The 23,782-nt window shown below is 33.9% G+C and overlaps 1 protein-coding gene across 1 annotated transcript in view; it reads left to right on the top strand.

Annotated features, from left to right (window-relative positions):
• Positions 1 to 344: 344 nt before the first annotated feature.
• LOC110376705 (heme peroxidase 2) overlaps positions 345 to 23,782 on the top strand; it is a 38,541-nt gene continuing 15,103 nt past the window's right edge. Inside the window, exons 1-4 of the mRNA XM_064038309.1 lie at positions 345 to 609; positions 18,449 to 18,616; positions 19,178 to 19,335; positions 22,873 to 23,039. Coding sequence (XP_063894379.1) covers positions 593 to 609; positions 18,449 to 18,616; positions 19,178 to 19,335; positions 22,873 to 23,039 — 510 coding nt within the window. The 5' untranslated portion in view covers positions 345 to 592. The remainder of the gene's footprint in view (positions 610 to 18,448; positions 18,617 to 19,177; positions 19,336 to 22,872; positions 23,040 to 23,782) is intronic.

Below are 23,782 nucleotides of genomic sequence, written 5' to 3' on the forward strand. Positions count from 1 at the left end.
TATATTGTTAACATATATAGACCTATAAAACATTTAAGTTTCGTTTGTAAAGTCCTTACAGCCAAGCGACAATAATCTTTCAGGACTTCTAAATATTACACCAAATTCTGCAATAGTTATTCTGTTATCGCTAACTTCAAAATGTAAATAAACAAATTGAAAAAGTGGGACACCATGAACGACGGACGCTCACCGTGTCAGTAGCGCATAAATTGTCGCCGGTACGCGAAAATTTAATTTTGTCACCGAATACGCAACCGCTGGGAAGATAGCGTCATCGCTGAACGTAACCGCGGAGTTTGATAACTTAACTTTCTCTCAGGCGCTGCGCTGGCGGCTGCTGTACAGCTGAGGGAGCTCCAGGCACCAGCCTCATTCCGTCACTACCGTCGAGCCAGCACGTTCGCTACGAACGGAGCGCGCTCGCAACCGCTCCCGCGAAAATCGCGAACAAATTTTTTCCATATTGACATTCGACCGTTCGATTTATAAAAACAAAAAGTGATCTGTTCAAACTAGTCGTGTTCTTTTGTTTTGTTCGAATTGATGTTTTTTTGAATAATTTAATCAGGTGTCTATTGTTAGCAGCAGCATGGGAACTATTAAAAAGTAAGTTGGCAATTTTTTACAAGTGGTTTCTAGACTAAGATAGAGTTAATCAAGTACAGGATATAAATTCCAAACAATAGAAAATTGAAAATAATTTTAAGCGCTACCTATAAGTCTCTTACAAAGTAGAAGGGTCACGTGGGGTCAAATGTCATGGAACAATTCGTTAACCCATCATCATCGTCAAACCTCGTCATTTGGCTATCTGGCAATCTCTAAACAGTTTCGCAAACTAAAGTATGAAGTGTCAAATCAACTGCTAAATTCCTCTCCTTTACTGAATGTAGGACAATGCCAATCGAGGCTACAAGTTCAGCTCGCTACAATATTCAAATGTTAAGTTATAAAGAGCACTCGTACGACAAATAATTAAGTATTGTGGCAATATTTTAATAAATTGTGACCCAATTGGCAAGGCCATGTGCATTATTATAAATATACACATTAACTTTAAACTTAAGACATTCTCATACTATAATTTTCTTAAAAACCTACCATCTGATTTCATGGTCTACAAACTTATTTTCAAGAACTAGTGTGCCAATTCTTGTTCCGAACTTATGACTTCAGAGGCGACAAATAGTAAGAGTTGCTTAACAATCGACCTTATTGTGGTAACCTTGCTAGTTAGAATCGCTTTAATTTGGCTAAAGTAGCTGTTGAACTTTGAGTTTGGTTCACCTGTGAACTGTGACCTGAGAATTGAGGTTTATATTCGTAACTCTAGCGTGTGTAAGCATCATTAATAAAGGATGTGTCCTACTTATACCTATGTAATATTTCCTGCTAGTGAACTTTAAAGTGTATGCCTTGTTATGGTTTCATCCACTTATGAATTACATAACTTTATTTCCTGATGCATTATTTAACAGAAGATTTGAGTTCGAAGCTAGCGATAAATAGTTGTATGTGTAGCTAAGTTATGTTTCTCGAACATGGAAAGTGGCGTGTAACAAATGCAATATTTGAAGTTACGTGTAGTATTGTAAACATTTAAGTAATATTTATCTAAGCGTTCGTAATAATTGGATAATGTGTTATACGTGAACACTCGAAAATAACACGTTGGTATTCTAAAGCCTTATTCGCGCCAACTTGTTTTATTTGCACGAAACTATTTGTGATTCTAAAAATAGTCTAAAATGAATTAATCTCGGCAACCTGTTTACGTGCTTGTCATGTTAATATTTTAGTCGCTAAAGTCTATTGCTCAAGTTTTCCTTATTTTGACCCCTGTTGCGTCTACTTGCATCAAGAATTACATGTAGGTGGAGACCGAATCGCGGTCACCAAATTGTGATTACAAGAGTGCAACCTCTTTTCAGTTTAGAAACTAGTTAGTAACAACGATATTGTATAATGACAGTTTATGTCATCGTCTAAAGTCTTGAGAATACACGTGATTGCAAACTATTTCCTAGTTCTACGCGAACTATTTTCGTCTTACCATTTAAAACCTTGTGTAGTGAAGATGGAATGTTTTTTTTTGACGTCGACAGTAGACGAACATCCGCAATCTTTGTCAAAAGCCTCCTAAGAATGCGAATAACCAAACAAATACTTATACCCTAATAAGGTATCAGGATGCTGTTATTTTTATGTGTAATTATAGTACCTTTTAATTAATAGTATGGTGTCAGGTAAACGCCCTAGCAAGGTCACATTGAATTTTGTGATGGAAAGGTTAACATGATAAATGATCCGTTTTATACGTTCCTTTTTTGTTTTACCGCAATTTAATAATAATTTAACCACAGCAACCTTTTATTTTTGTCATTTATACCTAAATGTTCTGACAAATAAGACTGAGACAACTGGATGTATTACTCAGGTCTAAGTACCCCGACGTGAGTACCGTATTGTATATGATGATAGGTACCTATTTAAACAATATCGTGAACTTATTAGGAAGTTTATTATATTTAAAAAAATGATTTGACCAAAATAGTTGCGTGTATAACATTTAAAGTTTCACCAATTGTCACCTACACTGCCAATGCAATACTTAGGTACTAAGTGCTAATAAATGGTAAAAAATAGGCCAAATATATATGGAATTCATGTCATGGTCGTTTGATGTTTGCTTTTTACATTTTATTTGGATTTGTGCGAAATGAACATCTCTAAGATTTTTATCGTCATATCATTTAATATTAATCCAATTTTCGATAAAAGCTTAATCAAATCTTTACCATTATATTAAAGTTCATAATACCTATACATTTAAGTGTCGTAAACTTATTCAAATATTTTCAAATTACAAATCTTTCAGTCTTTCAGCACTTACTTATTTCCAATAAATTGAAAGCCTACAAGAAAATCTTTACAACTATAAATCAAAATTGGATGAGTTTGATAGCTCGCTACTTATTTATGTGTGCAATAGATATAGGGAAAATACTTGTATTTCCCTCGAAAGAGCAATTAGCTACATGTACTATAGCTAATAGGCTTCATAAACTGTATTAAGTTATAAAATGATACTCAGGATTGCGATGGAATGTGAGTATGACATACCAGTCGTGATTGAGTTGTGGTCAACCACAGGTGTTATGTGGATTCTAATGTGATTAATAGTTACTCAATCGTATTAACTGACAAATTCAATTTATCGTACACGTTTGTAAGCGAAAATGGTTTTGTTGACATCGGAAAATGTGAAAAGTGACTCTTCTGTCAAATCCAAAGCTTACTGGGCTAATAATTTGATGAACATAGCGCCTTCATGAAAGCTACACTACATAAATGAAATAACTTTTAGTTTGATTTCATTTAGGTTCTAATTAACCATTTATGGTCTTTAAAAATTAGAGAACTTCTACAGAAACAAATAGGAATACTTTATATTTTAATTCAACTATTTTCAAACTCTTTGGATCTAAATAAAAAAAATATGAGAACACCAAGTTTTCTTTCAAAAATAACAATGGACACAAACGTCAACATTTCATTCCACGTGATTCCACTAGCTTCATTATTTCTCACAGAAGTCAGATGCGACCAAGTGTTAGTAACCAGTATTTGAATAATGTGCATAGCTTGTTATGCAAGTACCTGTTGTCAGATAATTAAATGTAGATGTCTGGATGACCTGTCTTCCTCATTGCTATGCGTTGCATAATACTTGTGGAATAACTATGGAACTTTGGAGACATTTTGTCTGGTTGTCTGTTGAACGAAAAAGGCAAAAACAAGAACATTTTGAAGGTATATGTAGGTCGCTTGAAGATGTAGGTAGATGTAGGTGGTAGGATTCTGTAGAGCCTAACGTCTCGAGTAAATATTCGTCGTAAAACATGTGAATGTGTCGAATATAATGACTGAAAATTGCGAAAATCTCCGTGAACTTTAGCCTGTAACCTCCCAAAGTACTAACTACATAGTTAAGTGTTTCTATAAGGCCTTATCGCTAACATGACATGGACTAAGTCGCATTAAGTTTATGTTTGCGGATAGTAAGTAAAGCAGAGGTTCCTTCTAGTATAAATCGATATGTAAATGAACAATAACACTTAACTTTAATAATATAGGAATTCAGCATAAATTAATATTTCCAAGTAAGATGAACACATCATCGATAAAAACATATTTTCTCAATAATATCACAATCGTCATGAGGAAAATTCATGAATCTTATTATCTTTGTAATTAATGTTGTTTATGATAAAAAGATGTCAAAAAATGTATCCTGTTAATTGAGACACGACCTAAGTTTAAATTAGTCATTGTTGTTTTTCATAAGGAAACTGAATTGTTTAAAATAGGAAATAATTATTTAATGCAATAGAATAATCGAACGATAGATATAGGTTAGATTTAGCTACGGGGTATTTTTTATTCAGCTTGTAACAAAACGGTACTACAACTTAGAGGTAGGTAATATCCTGGCACTAAGTTGCGTTTCCATTGCCTAAAACTTACAAGCAAAAAAGTAAACTTAGCAAAACAAAAGAAGCCAGCAACATCCAAATTCAAACTTTCAAAACTCAAACATGTCGAACATCATTAACGTCAAAACATGTAGCTCATGCAATGATAAGCCAAAAGTTGACGCAATATCGCCGTGACACAGGCAGCAATGCAGGTCGCAATTGGAACATGTTGCACGCGCAGACGACTCATCGAACTCCTCACTAGGCTACTACTATTGCGCAATGGCCGCTGGATTACGCGCATGCGTGACTTCAATCTAAGCGACATATTAAGACGAACGGTTTTGGAGTAGGCGAAAGTTATGCTAGGTATTTGGAGTTAATTCGTAGCAAAAGTTTGTTGGGTTTTGTAATTTGTTTTGGATTTTTTCAGTTTTGCAATGGTAGAGTCTCGTTAGGTCTGCATTGGGTGAAGCTTCGTCAAAAAATAGGTAAACAATGTTCAAGACACTAGGGGCCTTACTACAAAAACTTTAAACCCTGTTTTACACTTGTCTAATAAAATTTTGGCTGCAAAATGAACCATATGTCAACGTCATAATTTGACATTTTTTTAGACAAGGCATAAACTGACGTTTAAAAGTTTTTGTGGTAAGACGGTAGAAGACTACGATTTAACTAAAAGTACAAGAAAACTCTATTATACAGTCAATACCTAAGTTCAAATGTGCATATAAATAAGAAAAAAAATCATCACTAAAGTACAACACCACACAAAAAACTCAAACACAATTCTTATTTGTACATAAGTAAACCTAAAAATAAAAAATGACACCGATTAAAATTGTTTAGTAACAAACGGCCCATTGTCTATCCGAAAACAGAGGTCAGCACACACGAACTGTCCCGAGCTTGCGTATACAACGTACCCTTACGCAACTATGGGACCTCGACTTTCCGCTTACGCAACCAGTTTTCGATTTCTTCCAGCCCCGGGCGCATTCGCTTTCGTTCAACGCGAACGCGCCTTTGTCGAAACGCCGGCCACAGATTAATAAGCGTGGCCAGTTTGAATATTTATTTTTTTCCTAAATCTACGTTTTATGCAGCCTTAATTTGTCGCTTCACGGTTGGTTTTGCTAATGGAAGCACTCTCAAGAACGTCAATTTCAAGTCAAACAATGATCAAATGTTTGTTCAGATGATGTTTGCTTTGATTTTTAAATGTTTACTGAGCAGTATGAAAATTATATACACGCGGTGATATTGAAAACCCCCTTCTTTATCTGAAGTCCGTTAAAAAATACTGAACAGATTTAAGGAGAGCTATTTTTCAAGTTGAGGTAACCACAAAAAAGTTGTTAAATGGGCTAATGATCACAATCTATAGTCAATAATTACAACATTTTATAACACACCATAGAATTTACTGGCTATCTCCACAGCACTTGACCTGTAAATTATTTCTAAAGATAAATAAAATAAGCACTTGCTGTATAAAATTAAACATAATGTACACGAGTCGTCAATCTCCTTACGAATCTTGGTCCATTCATGAGCCGTCTTTACGTAACCGCACATTAGCTTAGATGCTGTCAATCACCGAGGTTCATTATATCAATAAAAACGTTAAATAACTTCATCTAAATACGAGTTCACGGAAGAACATGTATGTACAACCGGAACTCTAGGATTCCTGGTAAAGACGATTGTAAATGATGATGCTACCTTTTACGATCATAAGATCCGTGTGAAAAACCATTACTTAAAACAGTCGTAAACAACTGCTAGGAATTTGAATAACTGATGTCCAGTTATAAAAAAAAATAGTTTTATTACCATTTTCCCGGATTTCTTTGTATTATTAACTTACTATTGTTTATAAGTTCGTATTATTTATACTGATTCATGCGAAGATGTTTACGGGAATAAATCATGATGTGACGCTTATCGTAAATCCTCTCGGTGCATAACTCGTGCCAAGGTAAATTACAAGTAATTAATTCGAAGGGTTATTTATACGTCTATTGTAAATAACATAGGAATAATCCAACGAATGGTTTTTTGATCTGGTAATTGTAAGTGCATCTAAAGTTGTATGGAAAATAAGAGTCGATGATTATGACGCCTCTGTCTAATCTTTTGTAGAAATCAAGAATGATGTTGTTTTGATACAACTTAATCGGTGTTAAAAATACATTTTCAATAGCTTACCAAAAGCTTTCTCTCCAAGTTCTTGTTATTGAAACACTCGTCATTCAATTAGTAGCCGCACCCACTCCGTGTTGAAATTGGATAATTTAGCATTTACTCATGAATTTAATTTTACACTGCAACTTACACAATACTGCTTGTTACTAACCTAACTTTGGTATAGGTAGGAAATACAAGCTTACTAAACTATAGAACCCAAAATTATATGAACTCAAAATGAAAATATAATCGTCTATCTTCGGTGCCCCACCCACTCATTCAGGAATAGTGCAACCTTCTTTCAAGTCCTAGAATTGTATGTTATTGCCGTTTAAAAATATAATGCTTATTTATAAAGTTCCCTTTTTATTACGTCAGAACATTGTATGTTACACTGTTTTTTATATGTTAAAACAAATTCAATATTTCTGTTATACCAAGTCAATAAAATCGATTATTTAGTGACATTGTCCTTTCTCTTAGATTGTTAGCAGTGCATAACAAATGCGTACGGTGGTAGACCAACCGGGTGTATATGGCTGCGAAGGCCGAATGACCGACTGGTAAGTGTTACGGTCGCTTTGACGGTTAGGTAACCCGCGTGCTCATCATTACGGCATAACAACGGAGTAATAATGAATTTTCTTCCTTCCTTACATATTGCACAATATTACTGCATGCCACTGACATAACTGTTTTTGTGCGTACTTAAATCTTGCGTGTAAGCATATTGACTTGGTGTAATTAAAGGCAGATCTTATTTTTATTTTTTGTTGAAGATGAACACACGGAACTTATACTTACGAAGTACGGTATCGCTTCCGCTTCTCTGTCGTAAACCTCTAATATTTCGTGTCTAAACTAACCAATAAATCGATGATGCTAACGACCTAATAATTCTTTATTATAGTTCATCAATTTGTAATGTTGATGCTAGCAAACACGGTTAGAATCTTACATTTATTGACTGAATAAGCCTTGCACCTGGGCGGAACTAAAAAGGCGAGGTTCCACTAATTGTATTATTTCCCTATCTTGAAATCTACTGAATAGGCGCTTGGGGCCTAATAACTCAGTTTCAAGGCTACGAGTCATTATAAGCATGAACTTGCCCCTTGAAATCGACAGGTTAATTTGTATTGATTACAAAACTGTATTAACAGTACCAAGCTTTCTAATACGACATTGGTAAGAAAATGTATTTGGTAACTTTAGATTTACCTACGTCGAGATTCACCGCCCAACTATGAAGAATGGGCAACTGACTGTTTTAATTATACGGTACGCATTAAAAGATTCATAGAGGCAAGACAAAATAAATATGAAACGCTCTAATTGCAACATTTCTCTAAAATGATTGTCATTACAGACTCTTCCTAAGATTGGACACATTTATTTATAAATTGTTAGGCAAGTATATGGTGATCTTTATGAAGCTTAATTAGCAAGAAAATTGTATTTCAAAGGTGAGAAAAAATATGCATGTTTAAATTCCAAATATTTTACTAACGTATTGCCTACTATAAATAGGCATAATGGCTACATACAAATCACCATAAAACTCGCCGATTTGCTGTTGATATTTAAAGCTTTAGCGAACTTTGACCCTAGGAAAACTTCGCAACCAAAATTACATACCTACATGTACCTATATAGTCACTCTGACTTGGCCAATCACAAAGCCACAACATAAAGGAACGACTCAGCGAATGAAATGCTTATATTGAGGGGGCTGGTCAGTTGGCCCACAACATTGCGTTATCCATGACGTCATATTATAGCCCATTCTTTGATTTCTGATCGTGATTTCCCACATCATCTGACGTCATTCAAAGTACAGATCCTACTTTTTTGTACCGACTACGCATGGCACGAAAAAAGATGATCTGATGATCTGTTGTGTTCGGTTAAAATACAAAGCGGAACAATAATTTGTTTTGAATAGTTTTTTTGTCTGTTGTATTATTTATTCATTAGTTGTCTAAATACTTACTTAAATATTACTTGCCGTGTTATATTGTTTAATGATACATGGGTACTTAAGTTTTTGTGTAGTCAATCCCTGTTGTTTTGTGTAGCTTTATAAAAAAAACTTTACCTTTTTCAAATAACTGGTTTTGAATATATGACCAGAGGCAGTATTTCAAACTTAATTGACAATACCGACTACTGACATTTGCTAAAACATAATAACGAAATTTATGATAATACCTAAGTAGTACTTTTAGACAATAGTACCTATCTACCTATCCATCAATGAAACTTGTAATTTTACCTGAGTCTTCTTCTTGAGCGAAGCGGTAGATTTCAGTTCGTTTTCAGGTCCCGACATTGTTTAGTCTTTTCATTTCTTCAACGTTTCGAACCAACAAGAGCTTTGGTAGTAGCATCTGCTGGAGTCCTATACCTAGTGATTATCAACAATTAAAAGATTATTTATAAATAGATATTCAGCTTGTCACTTTTGTACAAATAAGGTATGGACGCATCGAAGCCAACTTATCAAGTTATCAAGTCTCACCAAAGGTCACGACTACACATGTTAGGAAGTAATTAAAGGCCAATCAACCTCTCTTTAAACTATTATCGTCAATAATTACAATCGCGCCGCAGTAATAAGACAGCTAATAAAAACGTTAAACAAAGGAACTACGTTTACGCTTTCCGTTGTTTCAATTTGTCTGATTGGAGACAGACGTACGATAACTTCTAGTTTTCATCTTGAAGTTGAACAATAGGAACTTCATACTTGTAGCTGTAAATAGTGTTAAACCTGTTACCTGTAATGTGCATTTATCTCTTTACATAATAGTTCTAAAGTATTTAATTGATTCAGTGAGAATATCGTGAATTACTCATCACTTATTGCTAAACAATTGGGTGCTGTATTCAAATTGATTTGTTATCTTGTATCTCTGCGTGATCGAGCCGTACCTAAGCGTTTTGTACGAAAAAACTAAAAGCTGGGTACATTGTGTGCCCATCACAACTAATTGTTGTTGACAGTTCGATTAAGTACATGTTTAATAGTCGATGGAGCGGTGCTAAGTGTTGTGTCTACTACTATTAAAAGTGATGACATATTTAGTATCACTAGACAAGTAAAAAAAACTACATCAACTTGAGATTTAAAAAATAGCCGTCCTTAACAATACTCGTTTTGTTTGCCAGATATTCACACCAAAGCACGTCACTGAGAAGCATATGGCGTGTCGCTAATTTGAAATTAAAATAAGATAGACACATTTTAAAGGCAACAATCTAATCATAAATAATATCGTCAGAACTACACGCTAGCTGTTCGCAACGCAGCCTTAAGATATTTATGATTTCCGACTTAAAACTGATTGTAGCCGTGAGAAAGTATGTTTATTAAGCCTATTAATAATGTCAGAAGCGGATTATCAGGCAGAAAATTAACGTTAAGAAACCACTTATTAACAATTGTTGTTAAATTGTGTTGCGTAACGCGCGTCGTCTAGCTTCTGAGAAACAAGTTGATTAGGTAATGTTGGTATTTGACCGCTCCGACTTTGAATAGCAAACTGAGAAATATCTGCAAATAGGTAAGAACTTAGACGACGCTAATTATAAAAATCCTTTGAAATAATTTGTACCGCATTTTATTGTTGTAAATTCTTCGTAGGATGTTGATAATTTTGATCATTTTTTATTGCTTATTAAAAAAAGTGTCTTTATGACAGGAAATGTAAAGAGTGTGTTGGTTGTTTAATAAATCAATTTTATTACTAAAAGTCATCAAAAAGGTATAATTAGTCAGATTCTTATATCTTGTAAGTTTAGATACAAACCCAAAGTTAGCATGGCTGCGAGTTGTGCGTAACTCGAAAAGAGCACGAAACCTCAACCAAAAGCAATCACGCACAAGTGAGTCATACTTAAAACAATGCTTTGTTTTATCCAGGCCTAAAGTATGAATTGCTAGTTCTTATTTAACCAGCCTACAATTTCACCGGCTGTTCAAAGTTGATCACTACGCAACGTCAAGGCTAAGAACAAATATTCGAGATTTTCACATTCCGATACCCAGCTGTTTTAACAAAAAAACACGACTAGTTACCAACTCTGTAAGCTGTTTTAACAGTTCTTAAGTGTTTTTTAGAAATCAGTTGAAAAGTAATAACGTATAGAAAATATTTATTTCAGCAAGATATTTTTCTGATATACGCCTACGCCTAACACATTCTATCCTAGTGTTGTACCTACCTACATATTTCTGAATAACGTCATAAATATAGACAAAAGATAAGAACCAGTCTTCGACGGCAAACTTATGTCTTCGGAATGACCTACAGTCACACGATGGCATTATCTAATATGGAAAGAAATCTTCGTAACACATAAAACACGCCTTTGTCTTTGCTTTATGATTTCCTCGAACAAATATTTTACACTCCTATCTGAAGTATTTGTTAAAGAATATTAATGTCTTTTAATTTATTTGAATAAATATACATTCGTTACATCAGATGTTCTTTATTAGCCATGGGTTCAATAAAATACGACGAAGCCTCTATAACATTATACATTTTCTTTTTCCCAGTACCAGGTATCAAATATCGATGAATTTTGACGAAATAAGGCCAAACTCAACAACACTTTAGCCCATTTTCAATACGACAATACTATGTTGCATTGAAATAAATGTTATGTGTGAGTTAGGTCTTAGTCGTATTGAAAACTTAACCTATGAGGTAAACACTAACGCATATGAGTTAAGATTCTCAGCAATAATGAGTGGCAGGTGAAGTGGTCGTTACAATGTCAGCTGTACGTCTCTCGTCCAGACAAAAGCGTGTGATACATACATACGTAATTTTCAATACTGATTTTCACTTTTGAATGTCTCACACGTTCGAAACAGCCAACTAGCATCACATTGTGGGAGATTAGGTAACCGTTTTTCCCCGAGCTCGACAGGGTTTTCGCAAGCGCGTTGCTACACTGAGTCCACGTTAATTGGCGTGGCCTATAGCACATTTATCCGATAACCACATCGTACTGGGAGTGTTAAATTTAATTTGGTAGGGTTACCGTCTCGTGATGTTTGGCGTTTCAGCGTTAACTTGGTCACTGAGTCGATCAAGCGTGAAGATCGATGATTGTGTTAGATTTCCGCTACTGAGTTAAGCAAATGTTAGTGATTGCAGGTTTTATTGACCCATCTCTTGAGAAACACGTAGAAAGGAAGCAACGCGAACGTCCTATCTCCGAAAACAGCGCGGCGGTTAAAATATTTTACTCACTTTGCTTTATTATTGAACCGATTTTAATTAAACTTGCGTAAAAGTGTCTGGTTTCATAAAATCGTTGCACGTAAACGCTTTTAATTTTTAAACACATTTTCACGAAACAGTCTGTAAATAACAAGACCACTTTTTCAGGTGAACAAAGATTGGCCATTTTTTTTATAAAAAAAAAAAGAATTGTACAAGCTGTCAGCAAAAAATACAAAACAGGTTGCATTACAATAATGCCTACATAATAAATTGAAAATCTCTAAAGAGGCATAAAATGTCTGTGTCTCATTCAAATATTTAGCAGACATGCATAAGAAAACAAACAGTGTTGTAGTGGGGACTCAAGTCACATGATAGCGGTTGCAAAAGACCCGCATGCACGTAAACACATCACATTACGTCACACAAACATACGCAAAATGCGGAAACGCTTAAACTATCGGCTTATTTGTACGTGAAAATAAATAAACGGGTATTATTAACTTGCACTGACTAAGCAAACTGATTAATGAATTTTGTGTTAAGTTGTAAAAAATAGTTACCTAATTATGTAAAATTACTCCTAAAACATGCAAAAAATTGTCCCACCAAAATATTGAATTCATGATCATAATACCAGACCATTTCTAAATAATTCGTCCGAACAGGTCTCATAAATCGATAAATCGATAAATATTATGTTAAATGTCAACAATTAATTAATTTATGTTCAAATGCCGGCAGTTCAGTTCAACTACTTAGCCCATAAGCGGCATATAAAACGAATACACGAGTACTACAGACTACATACTGAGCCGTTTCCTGACATTATAATTACGATAACTACATATTCGATTCACATGTGTATCGTATATTGAAGAAGCATTCAGGATGTAGTCTGTCTAGATATAAAGGTCGACAGGTGTCCGGCTCGTGAGGTCATCTACGTGCGTTCCAATCACGTGCTCAAGTTTTTGTTGTTCCCATTATATTCAATTAAACCTACATCAAAATTATATGGACATTGTAGGGCCGACGAAAAACCCAACGCAAAAAGAAAAACATTTTTTTTTTTGCACGCATATTTTTATAACCTCCACCAATAACAGCTGCATGTTAATTTCAAGCAATTGAATATTTGAAATACAGACTATATTCTATTCATTATTCATTAAAACTAAATAAAACATTTCAAAATCAAAAAAGAGTTTCTTCCATTTTTTTTTTATCGCACTCAAATATTGTTGGCCGCTTAGTTCGAAATTCAAATTTTTGAATGCATAGAGAACAAATGCGCGATGATTGCTAATTTTATAAAATTGTAATTTGTATTCATCTGTTTAAAGTTTCTGGTATTCATTTACTTAAAATAATTTATTTAGCTTTTTATCTTTAAATGAATAATATTATACCAAATATGAATCATCTTTCGCTGGAAAGTCGAGTGCGTAACCACCTAAATTGTGAGTATTTCTTTTTTATATCTTGTTTTCACTAATAGGCCTAGAGATATTAATGATTTAATCCTTTTTCATAAAAATAATACGACATAATTAAAAACACGAAAATTCTAAAATAACTTAAATGATTCTCAGAAACGAGTTTTTAATTATTTTTATACGAATAAGTACATACTTTAAATTAGCTTAATCGAACTTTGATATGGACTTATGGACTCGCATTTATATACTTAACTATATAACAGGTTGTTTTATCAATATTAAATGTTCAATGACCCGAGACTAGTAAAAACTTTTTGAAAAAGGTATCGGAGATGATTATATTATGTCGATGCCTGAAAAACAATACAAAATGGTCTGTAGGCAATCAATTACTTAAGTACCTAACTTATTCCTATAAAATGTTTTTGTTTTGATTAAAAGTAATTATTAGTTAGGTGTTTTAAAATATGTTTTTCAATACTTCTGAAAATAATATAATGGGTATAATTTACTACCTAAGTATTATGTCTTCATTCTATTTCATAGTCAACTTTTTTGCACAGATAGCTACCCAAAGTAAATTACTTAATTATTGACATTGCGTACAGGCAATCATGTTTTTGTTTTACCTATTCTAATTGTATCTAAATACTGTATGCGTGTCTAGTCCTATTATAATTTAGTTTTTTCCTAAAAATGTACAACTGGGAAATAAATAACATTTAATTCATTGAAATACTGTCCCCTCAGGCATTTACAGTAACACGTATGTAATAATGACGTCTTCGCAAAAACAGTAAATGATCATTCAGGAAATAAAACCCAGGCTTATTAATTAAAATCTTAGTGCTAAAATTCTCATGCTTGTAATTATCATTAATATTATGCACAATGCAGTAGAGTCGGCGAAAACTTTGAACTTACGTTAATATTAATTGATGCAATAAATGTGCTTATTTGTCTACCTACTTAATACCTTTTGTAGCAAAGTACAAAAATAAAGTATGTATATCCAGTGTAAAAATATACCTATTTAATTAAAATAATTGTTACATACATTAAGTAGCTCGTAAGCAACATTTAAAGACCGAAATCGTAAGTTTGCTTACATTGTAAATGAACCGAACATATATTATTGTCATATCTAGGACAGACGTTAATCTACGTCTTATAACCACCAGTCTTACAAATAGGTCAACGTTCACTAAGCCGATCTACTTTCAACTTAAATCCGAGCCTTTCATTCCACTAAGGCCTAAATGCATTTACAGCATAAACGTCCTTTTTCGTTAAAACCACTATTTAGTTTGAAAATTGAACGTGAAAAGAGTAAACAGTTGTTTTAAGAAAACTGACGTTTATGTTTCTGGTGAACTTGATCCTTAATAGTGCAATTGTATGACCTCAATCTACTCGTTTGCCAAAAACTAGTCGAACTTAGGCGAGTACCTCATGCATGGTTGTCCCATTCTGTGCAAATCACTCGACTATACGCAACCTTCTCAAACAAACAATGGGCGTTGGAATAAATCTCCAGTATCCTAGACTACTTACGTAGAGATAAATTGTCTGGATATGCCAATTTACTTACCAAAAAACTTTCATACATTAAGAATGTCATTGAAGCTTACCTTATGTCTATCTGGATCTATGCACAAAATAATTTTACGTAAGTTTAAAAAGAAAATTTCTCTAAGAGCGTTCAATCTTGATATTATGAATTATAAAAAAATCTAGCGTTAATTAAGTCCAATTCCGTGTAATGAGCCCAGCATAGAATGCATAAATTGAACCAACATTCTTTGTCCACGAGTCGCATCCAGTGCAACTATTTTCCCTCAAGTTTCGCCACATTTGACCTTGTCCAACATACAGTAGCGATATCCATTTTAAATATTCAAACTTTTTAGTCACGTAATACTGGCCAGCACACTTTCGCTTCAATACAACAGTACGTAATGTAATGATTAAGAATAATAATATACACGAGTGGCTACACGTTGTCTTATTGTCTTTGTGGCATTGAATTCGTATGTATATAATTAGCTTCTTGAATGACCTTCACTAAAAGCTCTTCATGTTTATTCGAGTTTTCAGAACATATGGAATATCGGAAGCAATTATTTTAGAGGATAATGACACCTTTACCATGGCGCTTACTTTCGGAGCTGTATAATTGGGATTTTATGGGACATTTTATTCGCTATTTATTAATAAATTCAGCTGTTTATGCTGACTGTATGTGGCGTAAAATATTAATTAGGTATTATTTTAAACCTACGTATCGCATACCTTATCAAAGTTTTATAGACAATTGCCCCCACGTAAATACAAAACAGTCGTGTAATAACAATGAAACATGTTTCAATTAAGTAGTATATTTTCCGATATCTTTCTAAGTAATATCTTCGATTAATTACTCATCTTGTTACGTCGCCGCTTATTTCATACGTCATTGTATCATGATACCTACAACTTAAATTACTTGGTAAATGCATAAATGAATATTTATGTAAGTTATCTTCGAACGTCCTGCAATTCCGCGATACAATGTATGACGATGAGCTACTTTTGTGTTGTTATGTAATGTATAGGTACGTGAAATCCGGGAGTGTGAAAGTGGCGAGTTGACATTTAGTCATATCGTGCACACTGCCAGCTGACTCTGACCGGTTACTGCTCCTTTCAAGGCGAGAAGAACAAAAAATAACTGGCTATGCCACATACCTTCTTCACGTAACATAAATCATTATATTTCGATTAATAATCATCAAAAACAAAAACATTTCATGAACAAGAACTTTAATTGAATGTTTATGTCTGCCAAATTGTAAGTTCAAAAAAGAGTCATTGCATGTTACATAGATAAAATTATTCAAATTGACCTCAAGATCAAGCATGAGCATCATTATGGCTGAAAACATGGGTACTGCTGTAATTGCTTCATCTTTCAAATCGTGTCTCACGAAAACCCTACTTACGTGAGGATGGTATGATCCGTTTCCACAATACTGACATGAGCTAGCCTCGGTACATTTACACGTTGCACGTTCACCTTAAAACAAACAAATGCCTACAAAGATATTCGTTTTGAAAGAATGTCAAATACTTGGAAAGGCAGCATTCTTTTGAAAACGTTACAGCCAAAAAGCTCGAGAGAACGGTGAAACTATTTGTTAAATGCGCACAGAATTGTTGTGCAAATTAGATAGTTTCTCACGTGTAATTGTTTTACTTTCTTTCCCGTCTAATCATCGTTGTACGCAGTACATCTGCTTTATCGAGATGACCATGATTCAGCTCACATCGTGAGTTCGTGAATTTGATTGTTTTGGTATACATTACTATTTTTGTTATGAAAAGGAAAGGAAACAAAAATATTTTTATGAGAAGATGTACCCAACAAGATACCGGCTCTATTTTAAGCAAAACTTATAACACATAAATGCGAACCTACGATACCAATATGAAACATTAATAACTGTCTAATAAATAACAGATTCTGCTACCACATTACTTTGAACTGACATTCGATTTATAATGTGAGTATTAAGTTAAACTTAACAGTCAATCTGTAGGTGCAAACCTTTCAGGGAGATGACAACTGCAGAATAAGTACTTACCTCTAATTTATCTTTTACATCCCTGCTAGGCAATGAAAAGCTTGTCCTAGGTAATGAATTCTGTGACATAAACGTACTTACTCATACTAAAAACCAAAGCTCTTAATGCATACCTCGTTCGATCTTTAGATCCACAATAAAATCTTGTTCCATTATACTTGAATGTTTTCAATCAATTTTATGACATCTTAGCTTGTCATTGTAACCTTTAAACGACATGGAATGTTGATTAATTGGTTTCGGACCAGTGAACCCTATTCGAATAGAAAGTAAGATGTATGGTTTAACCGGCGAGATGTCATAAGAGATCATAGATAAAAATGAAAGCATAACTTGTGGTTCCAGCGGTCGGGGGGAAGTGATTACACTTCCTATGTGAACCGATATTGTGTAGCGCTAGTTTAGTGTATAGTAAAGTATACTTCAGCTTTACTTTACTGTAGCTTATCAATTTGGCTACACGTTTATTTTCTGTACTTGCACAACAAACTCAAACTCAAACTGATACCTCTTGTTAAGGTATAACTAAATTTAACTTGGGTACAGTTAAACTCAATCATCTTTATAGCATAGTAAGCTATAAATCTGGGAATAAATTATTTTTGATGAATAACGGTACATGCGTAGTTATTGTAAAGTTGCATAGATGCAATCAAACGTGTTGACTCCAAGAACCGTTTGGGAACACCATAATTAAAGTAATTTTCCATTTGCTTCTGATATTTTCCCGTTTATCTTTGACGTAAACGTGCATATTTATGAGAAGGAAAACTCCACACATGACATGTACACATATTTAGTCCCAACACTAAAGTATATATAGGTAGCTACAAATGTAATCAATTGGTCTGCATCCTTTTTCGTTAGACTGTATATTAGGCTATATATTTTTTCAACAAACAGGCTCTCCAAATTCTTGAGTTGACGTTCTCAAGGGTCATTTATCAAGCACATGTCATCTTAGCTGCTTAAAGAACAAACGTATCATTTAGCTCTCATAAACTAAGATTGAAATACCTTGAACTCGGGACTAAAGTTGGCTTCTAAAAATGTAGGTTAACGACATATTAATACTTACAAGTTTTATACATGCGTTCATCAGAACGTGACGACTTACGTTGGCAGACGTAACTTTTGTATATTTTTGTGGTAACTGCTTTATTGTTGTTTATGTATAGTTTAGTGTATTTTTATTGATCTTCATTCCATCAACTGCATCCATAATTTCTGTAGCTTAAATGAAGTCTTAACTTGATGAAATGATGGCTTAACTGGTCTTAAATTCAAACACATTATAAGTAAGCATCCCAGTCACCGGACAGCTTAAAAAAAAGTACATATTTATATAAAACTCTTCAGTAACGACATCATTCGTTGCATAGTGATCGACTGACCACTCGAACATTTATATGTTTAAGAGAAAATATAATATTTTCTAAATAACTAACAAATTGTTTTCTTTGTTTCAGATTACGACGAAGTTTGTTGCTCTTAGCGGCTGTGTTAGCGGTACAGACGAGTGCACAGAAAAGCAAGTCCGACGACAGTAGCATACAAGCAGTGCCAAGTGACCTCAGACGAGCCGTCAGTGAAGCACTAGCTTTAGAAAAGAGATTTCTATTAGGCGCTAGCGATGCGTAAGTAACCAAAGTTTCTCTTGACCAATGTTCTCAGTCACTTGATAAGTTTTGGATTGCTTGTAATGCCTAATCTTAAAAGTTATAATAATCAACGTACTCACTCTCTCTTATAAGTAAGTATAGGTCTCTTGTGCCTACATACATTACGTAGGTGAATAAAAATACATAATATTCTATTCTATTTTTTTTTATGGCAATCCGTGTCCATGTCGACGATTCTGCCATTGACAAGTGAGATGAGAAGCAAAAAAATACAATCATATTTAGCGTCCAGTTTGTCAATTTACTAAAGTTTTTTCAAAGCGTCTTTGCACATAGCAGGTAGTAATCAAACTGCAACGAATTGAATTAATCACCTATTCGTCTTTTCAATTTGTCACAGTATTTGTCATTTTAGAATGTGACAAATAAAAAGTGGGTACTTACTACCCAATGTTCTTTGACAATTGAAAGATTGCTACATGCATCTTTGTAATAATTAGTGATTATAACTTTTATATTTCTGATAAATTGATAACTTTTCGTGAATTCTTAATATTAACCATTGTCCTTCCACAGGCACAACTGCTCATCAGACGAGGATGAGTTCAGCAGAATACCGTGCCCGCCTAGCAAGTACCGCAGCGCGAGCGGCGAGTGCAACAATGTGCGGCACAGGCCTTGGGGCCGGAGAGGCGATGTCTTCCTCAGGCTGTTGCCACCCAACTATGCTGATGGTAAGTTTCATTTAGACGTGGTCTATTAATTTTTTGGTAGGCACAGGATGGCAGCTGGTCTACTTACCCGAATCTGTAAAATTTTACCAATCGAACATTAACCTTCCAGTATTGTGATAAGTTTGAAAATCTATTGAAGAAAGACAGATTGATGAGTTTGATGTGCTGTCTTCTGTTTGATGTATATTTGATAATCTAATCAACTATTTGTTACTATAGTTAAATTGAAAAATTACTAATTTAATTAATAAAATGCTGTTGTTAATAGTGTACAAAAGAATCGTGCAATCCAAAGCCACTAAAAGCTCGTATCATCCTCAAAACTTCATAGTTTCCTATGCAAAAAACGACCTCAAACAGTTACTTTATAGTCCGTATTAGGAAATAGCTTGAATGTGTAACCAATAACCTTTACTTCCTCAACAATTAATTCATAAACACCTAACAATCACCCAATAGGTACATACCTGGTTATTAAAAGCAATCATGTCAGTAGTTTTACGATAACCGGCATTACACCATTACCCATAATTATTTTAAGACGGTATATTATTTTAAGAGATACGTTGAAATGACTAGCATCAACGGTGAACAAATTACAAGCATTCACGCCAGCGCGGTATTATGCAATTAGATATACATCGTAACAATCAGAGATCAATGACAAAGCCTCCCATTATTATTGCACATTGTAAGAATACACAAACGGCAAAGGTTAACTTGTTAATGCGTCTTCTAAGAAAATTTATGGGATTTTGTATAAATTCAAGCCATACTTAAAATTTCTGTTGTTGCCATTGTCCATATTCATTTTTTTAATTTCTACATTATGTGATATTTTTTTTACATTTGTGATCATTATTCGCTTGAAATGTTATCTTGTATCTAACTAAAAATATCATACATATGAAATTATTGAATAAAATATTCAATCGAAACTGCATATTTTATCTCCAAATTGAGCAGCTAATAGAAAACGCAGAGCAAACTGCTGAATGAATTCAATTCAATTTATTTTAAAGCGATTCGTGTCCTTGCATATTCTTCCCGATTCATTGACCATCGTTTTAATACTTTCTCTTACTTTAATGTACATTTTTATGGATATAAAAACATAATTCCGTCATTTATTTGGTTTCCTTATGGGCCTATCTTCATCACGACTCTATTCATCTGTAGGTCATTGGTTATTGAATTTTATGTTTTACTTGATAGGTATTTGGTTTCTGCTACATTCAAAGTAGCTTAATCTGATGAATCTTAATTCTGATTAGTGATCGTTCTTTGTTTAAGTAAACGCGGTCAAACTTAACTATGACGTAATAAGTGACTATAAATAAATAAGGTAGGTGTATAGGTTCTATTTAGGAGTCTCCATGAAGACTCGCCAACTGTGAGCCAAGTCGCTTAAATTAAAGCTTGTATTAAATTCCAAACTTACCTATAGGTATTATTTAAATGTTAAATAGGCAACTAGCGAGGAAAACTAAAAGTATGAAAAAAATATTAAATTCTAAATCATAAGGTTAATTTATTCAATTGTTTGTGAGGCTAGACTATCTTATAATAGCTCAGTTATTTAAATATCTATCAACTGAATACCTTATACCTACCGGATTTCGCACAGTTCAGAGACTCGATCTCGTTAAGGTCACATTGAGATCAGAAGTCACGAACCTATAAAAGCCTTATTCATTGTAGAAATGCTATTGGATACGGTTTCTTTTCACGGCCTTTATATTGCAAATAATAAAGGCAATCGCGGAAATGAATTAGTAATCATGAATAACATTATGAACATTTCAATATTTATTTTTAAGTGTTAGCTTCTCGGTTCATTGCCGAACATTTGAACTCTTCAAAGCGTTGTGTACGCTTAAAAAGTTCGATGTTCGATAGACTCTGTTCATTAATAATATCAAACAGGTTGATTATATAACATAGAGCATCATAGAAACAGCTTCTAATCTTAAATTTGCATCATCTGTTTACACGGCAATCGTAATTTATACGATTCGCAGGATTCTTGAAGACAGAATATTCATTTGTGTATAAATGCACATCTGCTTATGTCATGCCGACAAATAGAGATAAATAATTCTAAGTTGTTTTGAAATCGATTCGTTTTTATGAGCTTTTTTCAGTTTCTGTTGCTACCCGGTGTTGCAATCTTAATTTCGGATACTGATATTAATAACTGAATCATTTTTGTTTTAATTTTTGGCAAGCGGTCAATTACTTCCTTATTAGCTCGCAACTCCTGTTTAGAAACGTTTTTTTAAAATAGTGCTTAGGAAATCTACACGATTACCTACCATACATAAAATTTCTACAATTTTCATACTCAAATCATGACACGATAAGACCTCCATGTCGCAACCTTTAAGACCAAAATTTAAGAGAAAACGAAACCAGAAACATACCATAGAGATGAAACCTGATAACCATTAATTAAACGTGGGTGATTTGTCTCGCTCGAGACGCGGAAGCGAACGCATCACAAACAATAGAAGTTAACTGTTTCTGAAGCAATATATTAACTATATCTACTACGAAATGAATTAATTGCTGCTTAGTACCGATCGGACATGGTTATTAATCTGTCGATGTTTTTTCTGTACATTACTTAACTACAAATTAATGGTATTTGTACTTTTATGATTTGTAGCCTGTAAATACAATAGTGTCCAAAAAAACGTGTGTGTTCTGATATTGATTTAAGACTTTCCAGTCATAATATTGGTTACTTAAATCTTCTTTTCTTTTTATTTAGAATAAGAATAAGAAATTTATTTCCAAAAAAAGGTACATTTTCTGTTATCATTAGCCCCAAACTAGCCAAAGCCTGTATCTTGGGCGCTAATTTAGAGAGGTTTGCTACATATGTCTTTAAGGAAACACTTAGATATACTTTACACATGATTCTACTCAAAGAATATATGTACATATGATGTTTTATGTTCATTACAATTATTAGTTTAGGTGTTTCGAAAATATGCGGCTGATTTAGATTCGATATATTTAATTGATCCACCATAGTAATTTGCACCAGCATCTACATTCATTCTCAATCCAAATTACGCTTATTGCTTAAAATCAGAGCAAAGTAATATTAGGTTTAATTGATGCATTTTGAAAGGATTCGATAATCCATGAAGATGCTAATACCTGGTAAATATCTCCATACTTAACATATTAATGATTATTGCTCGACTTGTTGGCATAATTACTTATTTCGTAATTTTATTTATGTAAGTGAAGGTTGAATAGGTTTCTTGAAGGAAGAGAACGTTAAAAAGTAACAATCTTTCAAGAACATTCATTGAAAGTCTATAGTTAAGGAAGAGTTCAGTATCTACAGATAATAGAAAAGCGTTTCTTCAAAGGGTGCTTTTTCACCAATATCTTAATAACAAAGAGTCTATCAGTGAAGCCATGAATACCTAGGACCGACTAAGTTAAATAAACTATCCATTACAAGTTGATAAAACCCCTAAAGTAAGAAGTAAATTCTAAGCCTATCTTCATTTGTTCCAGGTGTGTCTCAACCACAATCACCACCATACTTGCCGGAGCCGGCGCTAGCAATCCACGCAGCTTCACAGCTGAGTTCGTCAGCTGACAACGACTATGTCACCAGCATGCTAGCAGCATGGGGCCAGCTCATCATGGACGACTTGATAAGCACAGCCAACGGAAACAAAGTAAGTTTACTCTCAGAAGTAACGGTGGCAACAGAATGTCACCTTGCGGTACTCCTTGAACTATGTCGAATAACTTGAGTGTATAGTGATTTAAAATAATGGAAAGACGTTTCATACTGGCAATTGTAAAAAAATCTTCAGCCAGACTAGACGCAATAAATACAACAAAAACGTAACTCGTTTTAATGTTAATGTTTATATAAACTATGCGAGGTCAAGGTTTAACAAAGAATTGTATAAAATGACACGTTCGCGCATCCTTTTATGATTAATAAATGATCCTATGCCAATAACTATTCTTGACGAGTTCAATGATTCATTCAAGTTCCATTTCAATGAATTCGTTTCAGTAGAACCTAGAATCGATTACGTGGGTAAGACAGGATGCTAAATCACACATCGTCGTGTACAACGAAGCGAAGGCCAGCGGACGCATGCTTTTTGTTAAGAGGAACGGATGGTGGCGCAACTTGACACCCATTCAATGTCCGCGTAATCATCCGACTAATGATGCTGCCATCCAATCAGCGAAATTCTGCTCTTATGTTTATGGCCAGATTGCAAAAATCTTGAAGTTTTTTAATATTTATTATTTTTCCCTTATTTATCACGTAGGCAGTTGACCAAAAACCATAATATTCAGTTGTTTTTCTCACGTTATATCTTGGTAGTACACATATTTAAAAGGCACCACTTATTGGACCTTCGACATTGACCCATCAGACACTTGACCGGCTTTTTAG

The sequence above is a fragment of the Helicoverpa armigera genome, chromosome 2 (assembly GCF_030705265.1).
Source record: "Helicoverpa armigera isolate CAAS_96S chromosome 2, ASM3070526v1, whole genome shotgun sequence".
NCBI lineage: Eukaryota > Metazoa > Arthropoda > Insecta > Lepidoptera > Noctuidae > Helicoverpa > Helicoverpa armigera.